The following is a 17,816-nucleotide window of genomic DNA, read 5'->3' as shown; positions in this document are numbered from 1 at the left end:
TAGATTGGCTGATCTCCTTGGCAGTCTAGAACGCCTCTTAGTGTCTGACCGGTCAGCTCGTTTGCCCGGCACTGACGTTAGACTTGGGGCTCTGGAACTGCCAGGATCCCCTCTAGAGCCCTTGTACATACTGGCCTCGCCCTCTGTCTCCCAGGCGTTAGGATACAGAGAAGTAGGGGGGCAGAGGCCGCCCCAGGAAGGCAGTGGCAGGATGAGACATCACTGGGGTTGCCAGATGGTTTCAACACAAATAGGGACACACTTGACACGACATCACAATCGACATCCCGAACACACCGGCCGGTTCCATTGTCCCCACGTGGTTCCCAACAGAAAGCTCCGCACTGGCTGGGCTGGGCCCGGGCCCGGCACAGAGAACCAGGCCCCTGCGCTCTCCCCTTGGGGCTCAGAGGCTCCCCGCCGCGCAGTGGGGTCTAGGACACACACGGGCTGGGACTCGCCCCGCGGATTCCCGGCCAGCGCGCAGACCCGGCTCCCGACGGGGCGCTGGGGGGTGGGGGGTGGGGGGCTCGGCCCGCGGCAGGAGCAGGGCGCGTCCGAGCGGCGTCTTACGGGGGGGCGGAGCTCGAGCCATTTTTCTCCGCGCTCCCTTCCCGCCCGGCCTCTGCCGCACCCGCCCGCCCCCCGCAGCCCGTGGGCCGCTCGCCGAGGGATGCCCCGCCCCGGAGCCGCCTCCAGCCTCCCCCGCTGCGGGGCCGAGCCGGGCAGCCGGAGCCGCGGGAGCAGGTGAGAGGCGGCCGTGCTGGGGGACCAGGGGGCAGCGCTGGTGGGGGAAGGTTTGGAGGGGCTGGGGTAGGAGGGGTGGGGCAGTGCTGGGGTAGGAGGGGTGGGGGTAGAAGGGGTGGGGCAATGCTGGGGGAGTAGGGGTGGGGTGGGGCAGTGCTGGGGTAGGAGGGGTGGGGGTAGAAGGGGTGGGGCAGTGCTGAGGGAGTAGGGGTGGGGCAGGGTGGGGTGGGGCAATGCTGAGGGAGCAGGGGTGGGGGTAGAAGGGGTGGGGCAATGCTGGGGGAGTAGGGGTGGGGTGGGGCAGTGCTGGGGGAGCAGGGGTGGGGGTAGAAGGGGTGGGGCAGGGGTGGGGTGGGGCTGAGGGAGTAGGGGTGGGGTGGGGCAATGTTGGGGGAGTAGGGGCAGGGTGGGGTGGGGCAATGCTGGGGGAGTAGGGGCAGGGTGGGGCAGTGCTGGGGGAGCAGGGGTGGGGTAGAAAGGGTGGGGCAGGGCAGTGCTGGGGGAGCAGGGCGTGGGGGTAGGGGCAGTGCTGGGGGAACAGGGGAGGGTAGGAGGGGCGGGGCAGTGCTGGGGGAGAAAGGCAGGGTATTCTGGCTGGCTGTGCCCCGGCACCTTGGACCGTGAGGTTCTTTGGCCTTATCTGGGGGCGGCAGTCGCTCTGAGACCAAGCAGGGGGCTCGGGGCTGGTGGTGCCCAGAGCATGGGGTGTGAGGCTCCTTTATGGCCGCCTGTATGGGGGCAGGGCGGGACAGCTCCAGGCTTGCGGTGCCCGGGGGTGGGAGGCGTTAATGGGGCTGGTGGGTCCTCGGGGAGATGGGATGGGGCACACGGGGCTGGCACACGGGGATGGCACTGTTGGCCCGTGGTGTTCTGCCAGCCCCGCATGGTTCAGGGCTTCGTGTTGTTTGCAGCTCCAGTTTTACGTGTTTCTGTTTTTCTGCCTGTATTTTGGGGGCCTGCCCTGGCCACACGTGGCGCCCCGAGCCCCGTTGTGTACTCACCAGCTTCGCCCCCCCCTTGAACCACTTTCAGACCAAAGCAGACAGAAATGCAAATGCCACAGCACCCTGCTGCTGAAGACTTGCTGGCTTTCCCATTTGTACCATATAAGCACAAAACCAGTCGATGGCAGCGCGAGGATGGCACTTGCGTTTGTGTGTAACGTATAAACCTGTCCCTGTATGGCATTTCAGTTTGTACCGACTTTGCTGGGGCTTTGTGTGTGGCCTGTTGTATCCCCGGTAGAGTTCTGCTTAGCCAGCTTGCCTGAGCCCTTCTTGTTCTCACTCTGGGCCTCCCGAAATTTGAACCCTGGAAACCACTTCCTAGTAATACCGTCCCTCCCTCTCTCTGCTGCCAGTGGTTCTCCCTCCTGTGAATACCTGAAGGCGAAGCAGGTTCCCTTTACTTTTTTTCCATTTTGTGTGTGGAATAAATTTTGTTGTGTGGGCCAAGGCACGTGTGGATGTGCACCGCCAATAGAAACACATGCACCTGGCTGTGGGTGACTCTGGTGCTCTACTTACCAGCTGGGTGGCATTTGAACTAGGGATGTTAAAATATTTTTATTTTGGTAGCCGTGTAACTGCTGGAATTTTCATCAGTTAGACATTTACACGGGGTGGCGGACAGGGAGCTGGCTTTTAACCCTTCCCCTCCCTCCCCTGTGGCTCTGCTGCCACTGATACAGTGAGCAAAGAAAGTGGAGCATCTCGTGCTCCATTCCCTGGATCGTTGCCTGGACAGATGTATCCGGGTGGGGGCATCGGCATCAGGTATGTCTGGCGGGGGAAGGGTCTGCCTTCCCAAACTGCCAGATATAGCCCCGCCCCCGCCCCCGCCCCCGCCCCCACCCCCACCCCCAGCACCTGTCCTCCTGCAGCTGGAGAGGCTGGGCAGTGTGGTGCGCCTTTCTACCTCCCTCAGTGCTCCTGGGCTGGAGCAGCTGGGCCAGCCGCGCAGTGCACCTCCCTCCAGGGCTGGGCGAGCGCCCGCCCGCCCCCGTCCCCTCCTTGTGGTCGGAAGGTGGGAGCATGTTTGCGGTGTGCTGCCCCGCCTCCTGAGGCGGGGCCTAGTAGAAGGGGCGGGGCCGGGGGCGGGGTTGCTGATTGCAGAAGGCACTTTAACCAGAGCAACGGCCAGTGCCGGGCGATGGAGCCGGCCAGACGGAAGTGAAGGCCGAACGTCTCTTTCTAAAGAGCTGTCCTAGAGCTCTGAGGAGCTCGGCGTGCCGTGCAGGAGTCGCTGGGTGGGGCTGATACACCGGATGCCGGACTCGATGGCATAAATAGAGCTTCAGGGCTGCCACTGCGAGAGAAATGCCGTGGATGCTGGGATATTCCCGTCTGGCTTTTCTTTTCCGGTCCTGGGCTTGCCCCACCGTCTCTGCCTCAGGTTTGGCCCAGGTGCCCCCAGTCAGGGTGGGGCGGGGGGGCGTGGGCCAAACCGGAATGATTTTGTGCCCTGGGGTGGCAGGTTGCAGTGGCTGGAGTGGGGGCCAGGCCAAGCTCTAGGGTTGATGTGCAGCCCACGGCAACGCCACCCGGTGCGCAGTGCTGCCCCCCAGCGTAATCCACAGGTGGCCAGGGTCCGGCCGCTGCCCGGTAGCAGTGACAGCAACCTGGGGCTCCGGGCCCCTTTGTAGCACTGGGCCCTGGCGCATTTGTTCCTTTGCCCCTCCTGCCGGCAAGCCTGCCCCACCGGGCTGGGGTTAGGGCTGTGCTGCTGGGGCAGGCGGTGCCCCCTCCTTTGCGATGTCAGAACTCACAAGACAGTCCCCAGACCTGGGCTGCGCTGATTCTGCAGCCCTAGTTACGTGGGAAAACCCAGGACTTGCTCTTGCCTCTGCCACTCCCCCCCCCCCTCGGCTGTCCTCAGTGCCCACGTGGCGCCCGGGCACGGCCGTGACAGGACCCGCGTGGGCTGGGAGCTCAGGAAGAGCCTTGCAGAGAGCGAGCACGTTCCCAGGCCACGGGATTGTGGGTCAGCTGGTACCCGGCCTTGCTCTGATCGCTCCCTTGGCTTCATGTAAATCCTGGCTCGGGGGGGGGGGGGGGGGGGGGGGGGGGGGTTGGGCGGAGGGGTCAGTACGCAGGCGGCCCCGGGGAGAGAGGACCACCCCAGCCCTGTCTCACTGCAGCAGCTTGGGGCCAGATGGGAAGCGCCTCGCCATGGCCGCTGCAAGTGCAATGGGCGCAGCTGGGACAGGGCTGCGTTTCCCCTGGGGGGGACAAACAGACAAGCTCTCTGAAATATCTGGTAGCTAGCTGTCCCTTTCTCCACCCCTGCCCTGCTAGCCAATAGGGTCCTTGCTTGTACCATTTAGGGGGAGTTCTTGAACAGATGGACTCACGGGTAGATGGACAGACAGATGCACGTTTCTAAAACTTGGTAAGAGTTCAGGGTTAAAAAAATCCAACATGCACCCAAGAAATGCAGAGTTACGGTGACAGTTAAACCCAAACAGGGGCTGCAGCCAATGGAAACTCCCCTTCTGGAGTGATTTGGGGCTGGACAGGACGGCACTAGGGAGTAGGAACGAATCCGGCACTGGCTGGAACGACCTGGCGTTCTTGTCTAGCGTTGTCCTAGCCGGGCCCGTGGCTAACGCTGCGCAGGCGGCGCCGTTCCCTGGCAGGAGGGACAGTCTTATGACTGAGTCAGGACATCTGGCTTCTGTTCCCAGTTCTGAGGGGGGCTTCCTGGGTGACCTTGGTCTGCCACGCTCGGAAAATCAGGTCAGTTATTTTCACGACTTAGTTGTGATTGCCTGAGCGGTGCTGTAGTCGTCCGTCCCTGGATATTCGTGAGGCAAGGCGGGGGAGTGAATATCTGTTGTGGGACCATTTTTAGTAAGAGAGACAAGCTCCTGAGATGCACAGCGCTCCTGAAAAAACGACCTGTCCGGTGACACCTTAAAAGCAGACACAGTTGTTAGGGCATCAGCGTCTGTGAGAGGGACCCGGCTTCCTGGGGTGCTTGGAGCGGCAGATCGGCCGGGGCAGAGGGCAGCGCGACATCGGTGCTAATTCAACCCGGGTGGAGGTGGCCCATCTCCGCCAGGGGCCAGAGCCCCTGCAGGGAAATGCCCTATTGCCATGAGAGGGCCAGACTCTCGCCTCCTCATCCCTGTTGGCCAGCAGCCGCCTGCACCCGGGTAGAATTAACACTGGGGTCAGCCTCCCGCCTCCGGGCCCGGCCGTTCTCCCACTCCAAGCGCCCGAGGAAGTGAGTCCCTGATGCCCCAATAAATCGCTTAGCCTGTGCAGTGCCACCGGACTTGTTTTTTGCTGCTTCTCTGAATCAGAGCTCTCGTTCGCCCCCGGTCTCTCGGGGAGTCGGAACGGTGCTATTTAGATACCAACCGTTATCTTCAGGTCAACGTCCGACCTCGTCCCCCGATTTCCCCTCCCCCCAGCGGCGTGGCCCAGGGGACTAGCGGGGAAATGAGGGCTGTGGGAAGTCTGGCTCCAGCCCAAGGCGAGCAGTGCAGCCCAGCCCATCCCTGGCCTGTGTCCCCGGGCGGCAACACCTGAGACCTCACAGGCAGCTCAGGAGACCCTGAGGTTCCCAGTGCCACCCATACTGGCTCTGGTACCTCGGCCTGGAGGTAAATCCACCGCGGGCCCCCGCATGCATCCCTGCCTCAGTGGCACCGTTCCCTGGTGAGGCGCGTCCCACCAAAGGTGTCCGGCCTGAGGTAACGAGGCAGGCTCAGTGGAGCCCATCGTGGTCCCCAGGCCTTGGGGCGACAGCGGGATTCGGGGTGCACCTCGCCAGAGCCTGTTTGACCAGCGCTCAGGCGTCCTCGGTGCATGTCCCTGTCGAGCCTCTCCACACACCTTCGTGGCGCGTTGTGCCGTCCCTCGGCAGGCCGGAGCCAGGCTGGGCTTGGCAGAGCTGTGTCGGTCGGCGTGGCACTGCTCGGGAGTCCCCTCGCGTGGACTGGGCGCGAGCCGGCACGTGAAGGCGACAAGCCAGTGACTGCCCTGTAACTGGGGCCCTTCGAGATGTTGCTCGTGTCCACTCCGTGACCCACCTCCTTCCCCCAGTGGGAGTTCCCAGCAAGAGGGCGGGGGAGGCAGCGGTGCTCTTTATGCTCCGGATACCGCTGAGGGGAAAACACCCGGCTCGGGTGGGTGTGATTATGGGCGTGAGCTGCCCTCTCCCTGCGGCGCTGTTGGGATCCTTCGGCTGTCCCCCACCAGCTGCCCCGCGGCGTGGCAGAGCGCCCGGTGTGCGGAGAAATCGTTTGAGATGCGGGCGCGCTCGTCCGCCGTCCCTGTGAGCCGCGTCCCACGAGGCCGAGGGGCATTCCAGGACAGCGGTTTATTTTGAAATGTGGCGCTGTGTAGACGGTGCCAGATTACGAAACAAGCTATTTCGAAATTACCTGGGAATAAGCCGCGCGCTTTGCGTCGCTCAAATGGCGCCGCTCGTTTGGAGATAAGGCTGCCCACACCCTCCCGGGACGTCGGCTTCTGTCTCTTCCTTGCCATGGAGAGCTGGGGGCTCTTCCTGGGGGGGGCCGCGTGGCCCAGAGCGGGGGGGCGTGTCACTTGAGGACCCTACCGACTTGTGAATGGGGGTGCAGCCTCCTCCCGGTATGCAGCGCACAGGTTGAGAGCCCTCCGGGGGCAGAGACGGGGGCATTTCGAGGTCTGCAGCTGGCGTGGCCACGCCCAAGCAGGAGGATGCTCCTGTGTGAATGCAAGGCCAGGGGAGCCGATGCCTCTGCAGGCCACTGGGCGAGGGGGGCAGTGGCTCTGTGCTGCTAAAAGGGGCGGGGCCTCAGGCAGAATGGGCGGGGCCAGGGCAGCAGCACCACCCACAGCGCAGCCCCCAGAGCAGGTGGGGTGATGATGCTTGGGCAGTGATTTAAGAGCCCAGCGCTCCTGCTGCCGTTGGTGCAGCAGCGGCCAGGAACACGGGCCCCCTTTGAATCGCCGGCCCCAGGGCAGCTGCCCCATTGTGTCCCGTCTCCACCCCCGCGCCGAGAGGCAGGAGACAGCCGTGCGAGCAGGTTGGATTGCGGCGTGGCTTCTGCAGGGGCTCGCTGCCAGAGCCCGGAGACAGAGTGTCTGTTCGCTCTGACAGATGGATGCAGCCTGAGTCAGGCGCCCGTGCTGCGCCTCCGCTCCAGGCAGCAACGGCCAGGCGCTCGAGCCAGCGGGGGAGGTCTAGGAGCCAGACGGTCGCTCCGGCGCTGGGTCGGTTCTCTCTTTGCAGTCCCCTAACGCTGTCTCCTAACTGCAAAGCCCTTAAGCCTCTTTACGGCCGCCCAGCTGCCTCCTGTAGGCGGCCCCAACGCTGGCCACGGCGGTTCGCAAAGCGGATTTTCGGAGCAACGAAGAGCTAAGCAAGGCCGACTGCTGCATCCCTGGCTCCCGGCCAGCTCTCCTGGCTGGGCCGTGCTGCCCGCAGGGCAGTGGCGTGCGCCCAGGCGCGTGCAATGAGGACGAGGCCGGTTGTGTATTTCCCAGGGTCTCTGAGTGAGACACGTGTGCGCGTACGTGGTCGCTGGTGGGAGGCAGGGTGAGTGGGCTCAGTCCCGCTAGGAAGGGCCGTGAAGCGTTTAGGAACGAGCCGTTCATGTGGAGAATCGCTGTGAATCAGACACACGTGGGCCTTGGATCCTGAAAGTTCTTGGGTCCAAAAGGGAATTCGTAGCAAACCTGCCAGAGGGGCTGTTTGCCGCGTCTGTCTCCTTGTGGTACTGGCGGAACCGCTCGACTCCAGCGCGCTCTGGTCCAGCAACATCCCTGCTCCAGCAGGATTTCAGTCAGCCGGGTGTCCACTTCTCATGGGGGGGCCATAAGGTTTGTTTGCAGCCCCCAGGCCTGGCTCTCAGGGATCGGTGCTGGTAGAAGCTCGCTTCCTGGTTGTGTAGGACTCTGGCACCGGTGGCACAGCCTAGCAAATTTCTGTGAACTCCAGCCCTGCGGTGGGGCAGCAGCGGGGTGGAGCACCAGCGCAGGCTCCCCAGTGCTGGGGGGCTCTGAGGTCTCCCACCCCTGCGTTGAGGGCTGTAGTTTCTGTTCCCTCTTGACCTGTAATGCGAAAGAAAACGAACGTTTTTCTTGCACGTTTACAGCCATTGCTTCTGGGGGCCCCGCTCTCTATGACGTTGGCGGATGCAGGAAGGTCTGAGACTGGTCTCCTGACCTTCCAGTGTCCAGGCCACGTGCACGTAGGCCCAGGGCTGCTGGAGATGGGAGGGGACCAGGTGGCTCTCGCGCTGCCCCACCTTGGGGAGAAGAGGGAGGGAGCGGTGCAGATGCAACAAGCAGCGCGAGAGGGCGATGTTGCCAGACTCCTGTCAGCACTCACATTGCCTGGGAGGCCCGTCTGCTGCAGACACTTTGCTAGCTGGGGTGGAGCGTCTGGCCTAGAATCAGCTGAGTGAGCTTTACACAAGCCAAGGGTATGAGAGTCCTTTGCCCTGCGGAACAAGTCTGAGCATGGAGCTGGCGGCAGGGAAAGAGACTCGGCAAACTCTCCGGCAGGAAGAGGACTGCATCAGGAGCAGTTTTGGACAAGCAGCAGTGGGCTTAAACTGCAGCAAGGGAGGATTAGGTTGGACATTAGGAAAAACTTCCTAACTGTCAGGGTGGTCAAACACTGGACTAAATTGCCCAGGGAGGTTGTGGAGTCTCCATCACTGCAGATATTGACGAGCAGGTTGGGCAGACACCTGTCAGTCAGTCTAGACCAGTGTACTCCTAGGGGTACTCAAGAAAAGTCTGGGCGGTCCGACAACACAACAGAAATTTGGAGAAAACTGAATTTTTGTTTTAAGTTTTACAGCGCTTTATTATTTTTGTACTTTTTACGCCCAAAAATTTCATCGCCCACCTGGCTATGATTAAGTTGCTTAAACAAATGTGTTGCAATGGTAGAAAAAATGTTGTGTCTGAAAACTGTAGGTACTGGGGGTACTTATATTTATTTTTTAAAGGGGTACTTTATAAAAGAAGGTTGAGAAACACTGCTCTAGACGGAGCTTGGTCCTGTCGTGAGGGCAGGGGACTGGACTCGATGCCTCTGGAGGGCCCTTCCAGTTCCAATGTTCTAGGGGTCTGTGACCTCAGCGTGGAAAAGGAGTCCTCCCAAAAGGGCAGACGTGGGACGTTGCTAAGGAGAAGCACAAAAGACCTGCAGGGTTGTGGAAGGACCAAATCAGAGCGGCACCAAATGAGTCCCCTGGCGAGGGATGTGAGACGGCAACAAAGTGAGGTTCTGTCAATACATGTGGGGCAAGATGAAGGAAGGTGGAGCTTGCCCCTCAGCGGGGAAGGAAAGGAACAAAAGACACCGTCGCCAGACTTAGCAGTGCGATGGCTATTTTGCTCCCGTGTTCCCTAGGAAGGGAGTGGACAGGAGGTGCAGCACAGACAGCAAACCCAGTGTGGGAAGGGACACGAGCCGGCGAAGGGATTATTAATTGGAAGCACCGGGAGGCTCCGGGGCGGGGGTGGGTGGTAAAAGGCTGATTCTGATTTGTCACGAACAAATCCCTGAATTTCACTCTGACGTGGTCGCTGACCAGGTGGCTGGGGGGAAGCAGCAGGTGTAATTCATCTTTCTTTCAGAAGGGCTTTTGACACTGTGTGCATGATAGTCTCATAAGCAGGAATGACTTGAGGCCGGCTGCAGCAGCTGGTGCCCCAGGCGGAAAGCGCGATCGGTGCCCCCACCTGCACGGCTGTCAATGGCTGTGATGTCATCGTCGGGCGCCCCAGGCCGACAGCGCTCTAGGCGACTGCTGAGTCTGCCTATGCTCACGGGCCACGCCTGCTCATAAGCAAAGTAGGGAAATGACATCTGGCTGGAGAACTGTGCTGGGAGAGTAGTTATCTGTGATTTGCTGCCAAATTGGGAGGACCTGTCTAGTGGGGTCCCCCATGGGCCAGTCCTGAGTCCAGTACTAGTCAGTGTTTTCACTAATGCATGCTTTTATCCAGGTTGTCTAAAATTCGAGAGGGGTTGCAAGCAGGAGCGGCCCTAGACGAGCTGCTGGCAACTGGCGCCCTAGGCGAAATGCACGATCAGCGCCCCTGCCTCCAAAGCCCTCAACGGCCGTTTATCCTGGTGCCCTAGGCGACCGCCTAGTTCACCTGTGTTGACAGGCCTCCACTGGTTGCAAGCACTTTAGGGGACAGAATTAAAACTCAAATGACCTGGCTAGTTAGGAGAACAGGTCTGAGATGAATCAGATGAAATTCAGTAAAGGCAAGTGCACGGTATTGCACGTGGGCAGAAACCAATCAGATGCACGAATACAAGTTGTGGACTGACTGGCGGGATGCTCGAGAGGGTCTGGGTTTTACAGTGGATCATAAATTGCATGTGAGTGACTGGCGTGAAGCTGTTCACCAAAGGAGTGTAATGAGAATGGGGAGGGAACCATTCCTCCTCCGTGCTGCCTGTAGGCCTGGGCGCTGCGCTTTAGGGACGCTCTGGGCAAGATGGGGAGCATCCAGGAGGGGGCATTTAGCAAAGCTGAGCTATGAGGAGTAGGCAGAGGGGGTGGGGGTGGTCTTTAGATAGGCCAGGGAGGGAGGTCATGGAGCCATTTTACAGACGGGTAAATCCAGATGTCGTTTGCCCCTGATGGGCATAGCGGGGTTGAGAACTGTGGAGTCGTTAACATCTGTTGCAGGATGATCCCCTCAGGAGTGGGGGTCAGGCCTCTGAGGCCCTCAAGGGGTGCTTTATTCCCCATGCATCCTAGTGGCCAGAGTCAATAGTAACGCCCATTCTCACCAGGGCCAGCAGGCCTAGCAGCCAGAGCGCATAGCAATGTCCTTTCCCACTAGGGCCAGCAGGCCTAGCAGCCAGAGCGCATAGCAATGCCCTTTCCCACTAGGGCCAGCAGGCCTAGCAGCCAGAGCGCATAGCAACACCCTTCTCTCACCAGGGCAGTCATGCTTAGTGGCCAGAGTCAATAATGACATCCTTTCTCCCATAGGGCAGGCAGTAAGACCTAGCAGCTAGAGTCACTAGCAGCACCCTCTTCCCAAAAGGCAGTGGGTCTAGCAGCCAGAGTCTGAATCAACATCGATGCTCCCTTTCCACAGGGTAGTCAGGCCTAGTGGCCAGAGTCATTAATCACACTCTCCTGTTGTAGGGCATTGTGGCTAAATGGCCAGAGTCAATTACTCTACCCTCTTCACACAGGGCAGCGTGGCCTAGCAGCCAGAGTCAATAGCAACAGGGAGGGTAGAGCCCCCTGTGGGCTTATGGGCAGGGCTCAACAAAGGGCCCGTGGCAAGTAGATCGTAACCCGGAAGAGCCGGGTTCGGGCGATCTGTGCACGCGCAGATCACTGGACAGCGCGGCTGGCGAGCCCTGCTAATGGGGATAGAGTAGGTGGATCTGGGCCTTCCCTCTCCACCAGGTCCCAGCCCAGGGCCCTGTCAGTGGTGGATGGGCCACCACTAGCTCAGCGGGAAATCCCACCGCAACAGGCCAAGCACCCAGGGTACAGCTCCCACCCTGGACTACTTCCTCCCCATCTCTCCTGTGTCTTCTCCGGTTCTTTCCTCCAGCCTGGGAGCTTCTGCTCCGGTTCCCTGCTGGCTGGCGCCAGCGTCTGGGTGCACCTGCACTTCTCCTGGAGCTCCAGCGGCACCTCCGTCCCCGACAGCCCGACTGAGCTGCTCCACCAGCCTTTATAGCTGGCCTCCAATTGGAGCATGCCCAGCAGGGCGGTGGGGGCGGGGCCTGCTCAGCCAGGTGAGCCAGGGTTAACCCTCGCCATCCCAGTGCAGAGTTGGTATATCCCGTCACAACATCCTACTCGAGTCCTCCTGAGTCTCCAGTTCTAACCACTAGGAGACACTGCTCCTCACAAGCTTTAGCTTCAGTTTAGGGATGTAACAGTGGAGTCGATTAACAGATACGCAAAAGCTTCTAGGTTAATGCTACAGACAACACGCATTCCCCTCCCCCCACCCTTGCCAGTGATTTTTTTGCAGCTTGGCCAGCAGCCTGACTCAGTTCTGGCTTCCACTGGGTACAGAACCTACCCTGCTGCGGCTCTGCATGTGAAGTGTATTCGGAGGTGGGCGGGCAGGCTGCCTGGCTCCGTTCTGTCTTGCACCGGGTCCAGGAGCTTAGACTCCCCCTTAGACAGGAGTTGCTGCCACCTCGTGCTGCTGCCTCTTTGTCAGAGGTAGCAGCACTTGGCGACAGGCAGCTGGTCCGGAAGGAGAGCTGGTTTTTAAACTGTCTGGCACCCTGCGCTGCTGCCTCTGATACCCTGGCCCCGCCCCCGGGGACTATAGAATAGTCAACTAACCGATAAAAATTCATGAGGTGACTCGACTATTCAATTAACCAATACTTAACACCCTTGCTTCCCTTACTACGATTTATTCCTGAGTTCTTCCAGTCGGAAGAAACAGAAAACGGGTGTTGGGATTTGCTGTGATTTAAGTCTGTTTCTAAGAACTGGAGGGATTTGACATGAGCGAGGTGTGGGGTTTTTGTAGGGGTGTTGATGCTTCTAAAGCATTAGGGAATTCTTCCCCCCGTTGGCCTTGCACACTGACTGTACTTCCGCAGTGAAGAAAGGAGGCGCTACGGGCACAGCAGGTGCTTGGCATATGATGTGATTTGTGGGCATCCAGTCAGAACAAAAAATGAGACCACTAATTCTGAACGAGGGGGTGTTGGCTCCACTCGGGGGGCGAGGGGGAGGACTGTCTCTCCCAGCCGGGGCCACCGCAAAGCCTTTCCGCCGGGGGCTGCCTGTAGATTCTCTAGCTCTCTCCTCCAGCTGCCTTCCTCCATGGATGTGGAACCTGCCCGTTCAGCAGGAATCGCAGGCTGTGGAGTCTGGGGTTGTGTTTAACGTCTGCCTGGAATCGCAGCATCACCTCCAGCCTGTGAAGTATAAACGTGAAGCAAAGTTCCCAAAATAAACCTGGGCCCACGATAAAGATTCTCTCATCAAGTTCTATGGCCCCGGTAATTGCTTCAGCTTGCGGCAAATTGACGTGAGGAGAAAGTGTCTCTCAGCTGCCCAGGGAGCTGGGTTTTAAAAATAAACCGTGAGCTCAGGCGGCATGAATCAGGGGCAGGAAGGCTGGGAGCTTTGTTCTCGGAGGTCCCAGTGGCATGTGTCCCAGGATGACTCCTGCCTGTACGTGAGTATGGCTGAGCTCAGGCATCCCGGGGCGGATACACCTCCACACCACGTGGTCGGTGTAGAAGTGTCTGCCACAGCCACGCTGTCTGTGAGGGCGAGAATATGGGGCCACGAACTCGCGGCCTCAAGCTTGCAGGGGAGTTTGGGGACGGGAAACGCGTGAGTCTCCCCAGGGGGTACCCTGCGGAGCGGCTCACTAGAGCCCTGGGCGCCATGCATGCTGTGGTGAGCATGGACATATCCGGCCCGGCCCTGTGCTCGTTAATGGTTTATCCGTGATCTGGAGGAAACACAAACTCGTCAGATTGGGGGCTGATAAATCCTCAAGAGGCCACGTCTCTGGGCCTGGGCGACTGGATCTCTTGGGCAACTGGGCAGAAGCAAACAATGTGCATTTCAGTACAGCTAAATGGGGCTGTGTCCCTGGGGTGAAAGACCGTTGGCCATGCGTACAGGCGGGGGAGCTCCCTCCTGGGAAGCCAGGACTCCGAAAAAGCTTTGAGAGCCATCAAGGAGAATGGGCCAGCAGGGTGACACTGGAGGAAGAGCACATACCCCCACCCCCTTAGTCTTCTCTTTTCTAAGCTGAAAAGTCCAAGTCTTCTTAATCTCTCTTCACATGGGACCGGTTCCAAACCCCTCAGCATTTTTGTTGCCCTTTTCGGAACCTTTTCCAATGCCAACAGGTCTTTTTTGAGATGAGGTGACCACATCTGTACACAGTATTCCAGATGTGGGTGTACCATGGTCTTATATAAGGGCAGTAAGATATTTTCTGTCTTATTCTCTATCCCTTTTTTAATGATTCCTAACATCCTGTTTGCTTTTCTGATTGCCGCTGCATATTGTGTGGATGTTTCCAGAGAACTATCCACAGTGACTCCAAGATCTTTCTCTTGAGTAGTTGTAGCTAAATTAGTCCCCAACATATTGTCTGTATAATTGGGATTATTTTTTCCAATGTGCATTACTTTACATTTATCAACATTAAATTTCATTTGCCATTTTCTTGCTCAATCACTTAGTTTGGTGAGATCTTTTTGAAGCTCTTCACAGTCTGCTTTAAGCCTTTCTCCAGATAATTTTTAAAATCGTTGAATAGGATGGGTCCCAGTACAGACGCTTGGGACTCCAGTAGTTATCTCTCTCCACTCGGAAAATGTATAATTTATTTCTTCCCTTTGTTTCCTGTCCTTTAACCTGTTATTGATCCACAAGAGGACCTTCCCTCTTATCCCATGACAACTTATTTAAGAGCCTTTGGTGAGGGATCTTGTCAAAGGCTTTCTGGAAACCTAAGTACACTACATCTACTGGATCCCCTTGTCCACATGTTTGTTAACCCCATCAAAGAACTCTAGCAGATTAGTAAGGCCTGATTTCCCTTTTCAGGACCATGTTAACTTTCCCCCAACAATTATGTTCATCTATGTATCTGACAATTTTATTCTTTACTATGGTTTCAACTAATTTGCCTGGTACTAACGTTAGATTTACCAGTCTGTAATGACTAGGATCACCCCTAGAGCCCTTTTTAAATATTGGTGTCACAACTTAGATGGGGCTACTATAAGGTGGGTGCATAACTGGCTTGATAACCATACTCAGAGAGTAGTTATGAATGGTTCACAATCCTGCTGGAAAGGTATAACAAGTGGGGTTCTGCAGGGGTCTGTTTTGGGACCAGCTCTGTTCAATATCTTCATCAACGATTTAGATATTGGTATAGAAAGGACGCTTATTAAGTTTTCAGATGATACCAAGCTGGGAGGGGTCGTAATTCATAATGACCTGGACAAATTGGAGAAATGGTCTGAGATAAATAGGATGAAGTTTAATAAAGACAAATGCAAAGTGCTCCACTTAGGAAGGAACAATCAGTTTCACACATACAGAATGGGAAGCGACTGTCTGGGTAGGAGTACGGCAGAAAGGGATCGAGGGGTTATAGTGGACCACAAGTTGAATATGAGTCAGCAGTGTGATGCTGTTGCAAAGAAAGCAAACATGATTCTGAGATGCATTAACAGGTGTGTTGTGAGCAAGACACGAGAAGTCATTCTTCCGCTCTACTCTGCGCTGGTTAGGCCTCAGTTGGAGTATTATGTTCAGTTCTGGGCACTGCATTTCAAGAAAGATGTGGAGAAATTTGAGAAGATCCAGAGAAGAGCAACGAGAATGATTAAAGGTCTAGAGAAAATGACCTATGAGGGAAGGCTGAAGGAATTAGGTTTGTTTAGTTTAGAAAAGAGAAGACTGAGGGGGGACATGATAGCAGATATCTAAAAGGGTGTCATAAGGAGGAGGGAGAAAACTTGTTCATCTTGGCCTCTGGGGATAGAACAAGAAGCAATGGGCTTAAACTGCAGCAAGGGAGGTTTAGGTTGGACATTAGGAAAAAGTTCCTAACTGTCAGGGTGGTCAAACACTGGAATAAATTGCCCAGGGAGGTTGTGGAGTCTCCATCTCTGGAGATATCTAAGAGCAGGTTAGATAAATGTCTATCAGTGATGGTCTAGACAGTATTTGGTCCTGCCATAAGGGCAGGGGACTGGACTCGATGACCTCTCGAGGTCCCTTCCAGTCCTAGTATTCTATGATTCTATCTGCCGCTGCTTCTTTTACCTGGTGGTTAAGCCACGGTGGCACTCTTGGTTCTCCTACTATGTTTTTAAATTTGAGGTATTCATTTAAGTTGGGTCTCTATTGTGGTGTCTTTGAAACGTTTCCATACGGCTTGCAGGGATTTTACTTTTGTCACTGTACCTTTTAATTTCTATTTAACTGACCTCCTCATTTTTGTGTAGTTTCCCTTTCTGAAATGAAATGCCACCGTGTTGGGCTGCTGAGGTGTTTTTCCCACCACAGGGATGTTAAATTTTATTACATTATGGTCACTATTTCCAAGCGGTCCTGTTAGGATTCTGCACTCCACTTAGGACTAAATCAAGAATTGCCTCTCCCCTTGTGGGTTCCAGGACCAGCTGCTCCAAGAAGCAGCCATTTAAGGTATCAAGATATTTTATCTCTGCATCCCGTCCTATGTGACGCATACCCAGTCAATATGGGGATAGTTGAAATCCCCCACTAGTATTGAGTTTTTTATGTTGTTAGCCTCTCTAATCTCCCTGAGCACTTCATAGTCACTATCGCTGTCCTGGACAGGTGGTCTGCAAGATAGTGTTGGCTGTAAGGCTGGACCAGTAATTCCCGTGATGCAAGCGTGCCTTGTTTCTTCATCCCCTGCTGCTCCCCTGTTGGCCTGTGTGGTGAGGGCCTCTGCTTTGGCCATGTGTGCAGAGGGGGACACAGTTCGCAGCTCTGCCTGTGCTGGTGCCATGGAGCAGCAGCCTGAATTGTTTTCTTTAAAATCATGGTGAAAAGTCACCAGACTTCCCTGGGAGAATCGCTGGACCAAAGGCCGGGGGTTCAGTTTAATCACAGAAACATAAAACTGATTTCCATTAATTAGTCTTGACACCATTACCTCCTTCATGTGTATGTGTGAGTGAATGTGTAAATGCGCATGTGTGTGTGCATGCGTAAGGGCACATGGGTGCATGCATATGTGAGTGCATGTGCGTGCATGTATGCGTGTGCATGAAAGAATGTGTGAATGTGCATGCGCATGTGCAGGGGTGGCCTGTGCCTATAGGCAAACTAGGCAGCAACCTAGGGCGCCAAGTTGCATGGGGCGCCAAATTCCAAACCCTGCCCCTTCCATTTCCTGTGCCTTACCTGGAGCACGGCTTCCCTGCGGCCAGGAGGCGGGTGAGTCCTGGGAGAGGCAGCGCGCTGGGGGGGGGGGGGGTCAGCCCTGGGGGAGGAGGAACATGGGGAGGGTTCCCCTGTGCTGCGGGGGTTGGCCCCGGGGAAGGAGGAACATGGGGGGGTTTCCCCTGCACCGCGGGAGGGGGGGTTGCCCCGGGAGAGGCGCATGCCGGCTTCTCTCTGGGGGGGGCTGGGATCTTGGGAGGAGGCGGGTGCAGGGGAATCCCTTCCCCCGACTGGCACCCTGTTCCCTCTCCCCGGTCTCCAGCCCCTCTCTCTCCAGCACAGAGCCAAAATCCTCAGTTGATATCTGCCCTTGGGGTTGGGGGGGGGGGGAGCACCGTTTTCATGGTTTGCCTGTTGTACTTAAAAGAAGTACTCAGGATCTTTTTCAGGGGATAAGGCAACACGCCACATTTATTGATCACACATAGAATAATCAATACTTCTCATATGCATATGAGATATATATAATGTCACTCACACACGCTCGCACAAGCACACTCCGTCTTGCTGTTGTTACCAACTAGTTGCTCCCCTTAACTTCACTGGCCAGGTGAGTTAGATGGGGGAGGGATGGAGCCGGGCTTCTGCCGATCCGGATCGATGCTCCGATGGTGACAAGACGAAACCCGGGGTCCTCTGCAAGACACCTCACTTTTATAGCATCCCTCTCATATGCAAATCTATCCCAGATTCAAAATCTGGGTCTGTGTCCCTTGGTCCCTTTATGCTGCTTCTCTCTGGGTGTTGTCTGTCCAGAGAGGGTGTTTTCCAAAGAAGGTGCTTGCTTCTAATACCCAAGGCCGTCAATTATGTCTGCTCTTCTTGAGCCCACTTGACACCTTGGGTCTGGCTTCCACCCCCTCTTCAACTGGTGTAGCTGTCTGGAGGTGCTTGGCTCCCAAGTCTTACTCATTCACACCTCATTCATTTAACAGGGCAATTGATTACAGAGTGAGGGGAAGATCTTATTCTACTCCTAGCAAAAGACACCTTTACCACTTTAACCATATACTCATGTAGCGCCCCCTCTCCACCTGGTTACCTTCTTTTAAAGCCAATCTCCTTTCAGGTTCGGATGGATAGGTCTGGGTTCTTCTGGATCCCGCCACCTACTCAATTTTATTCTTTCTGATTGATG

General features: G+C 56.7%; 1 protein-coding gene across 3 annotated transcripts in view; it reads left to right on the top strand.

Moving 5' to 3' along the window:
* Positions 1-596: 596 nt before the first annotated feature.
* The window catches only part of CERS4 (ceramide synthase 4), a 46,717-nt gene continuing 29,497 nt past the window's right edge, over positions 597-17,816 (top strand). The window contains exon 1 of one of the 3 annotated variants that reach the window (XM_075903148.2): positions 597-747. Coding sequence is in view for 1 of the 3 variants with exons in the window: in XM_075903152.2 (XP_075759267.1) it covers positions 674-747 (74 nt within the window). In the remaining 2 variants the exon portion in view is untranslated. Of the gene's footprint in view, positions 748-6,643; positions 6,770-17,816 lie in introns of those variants that run through there. The other 2 variants (XM_075903152.2, XM_075903149.2) reach the window with 2 other exon arrangements.

Source organism: Pelodiscus sinensis, chromosome 32, assembly GCF_052426305.1.
Source record: "Pelodiscus sinensis isolate ZL-2025 chromosome 32, ASM5242630v1, whole genome shotgun sequence".
NCBI lineage: Eukaryota > Metazoa > Chordata > Testudines > Trionychidae > Pelodiscus > Pelodiscus sinensis.
This window is presented reverse-complemented; position numbering and strand designations above follow the sequence as displayed.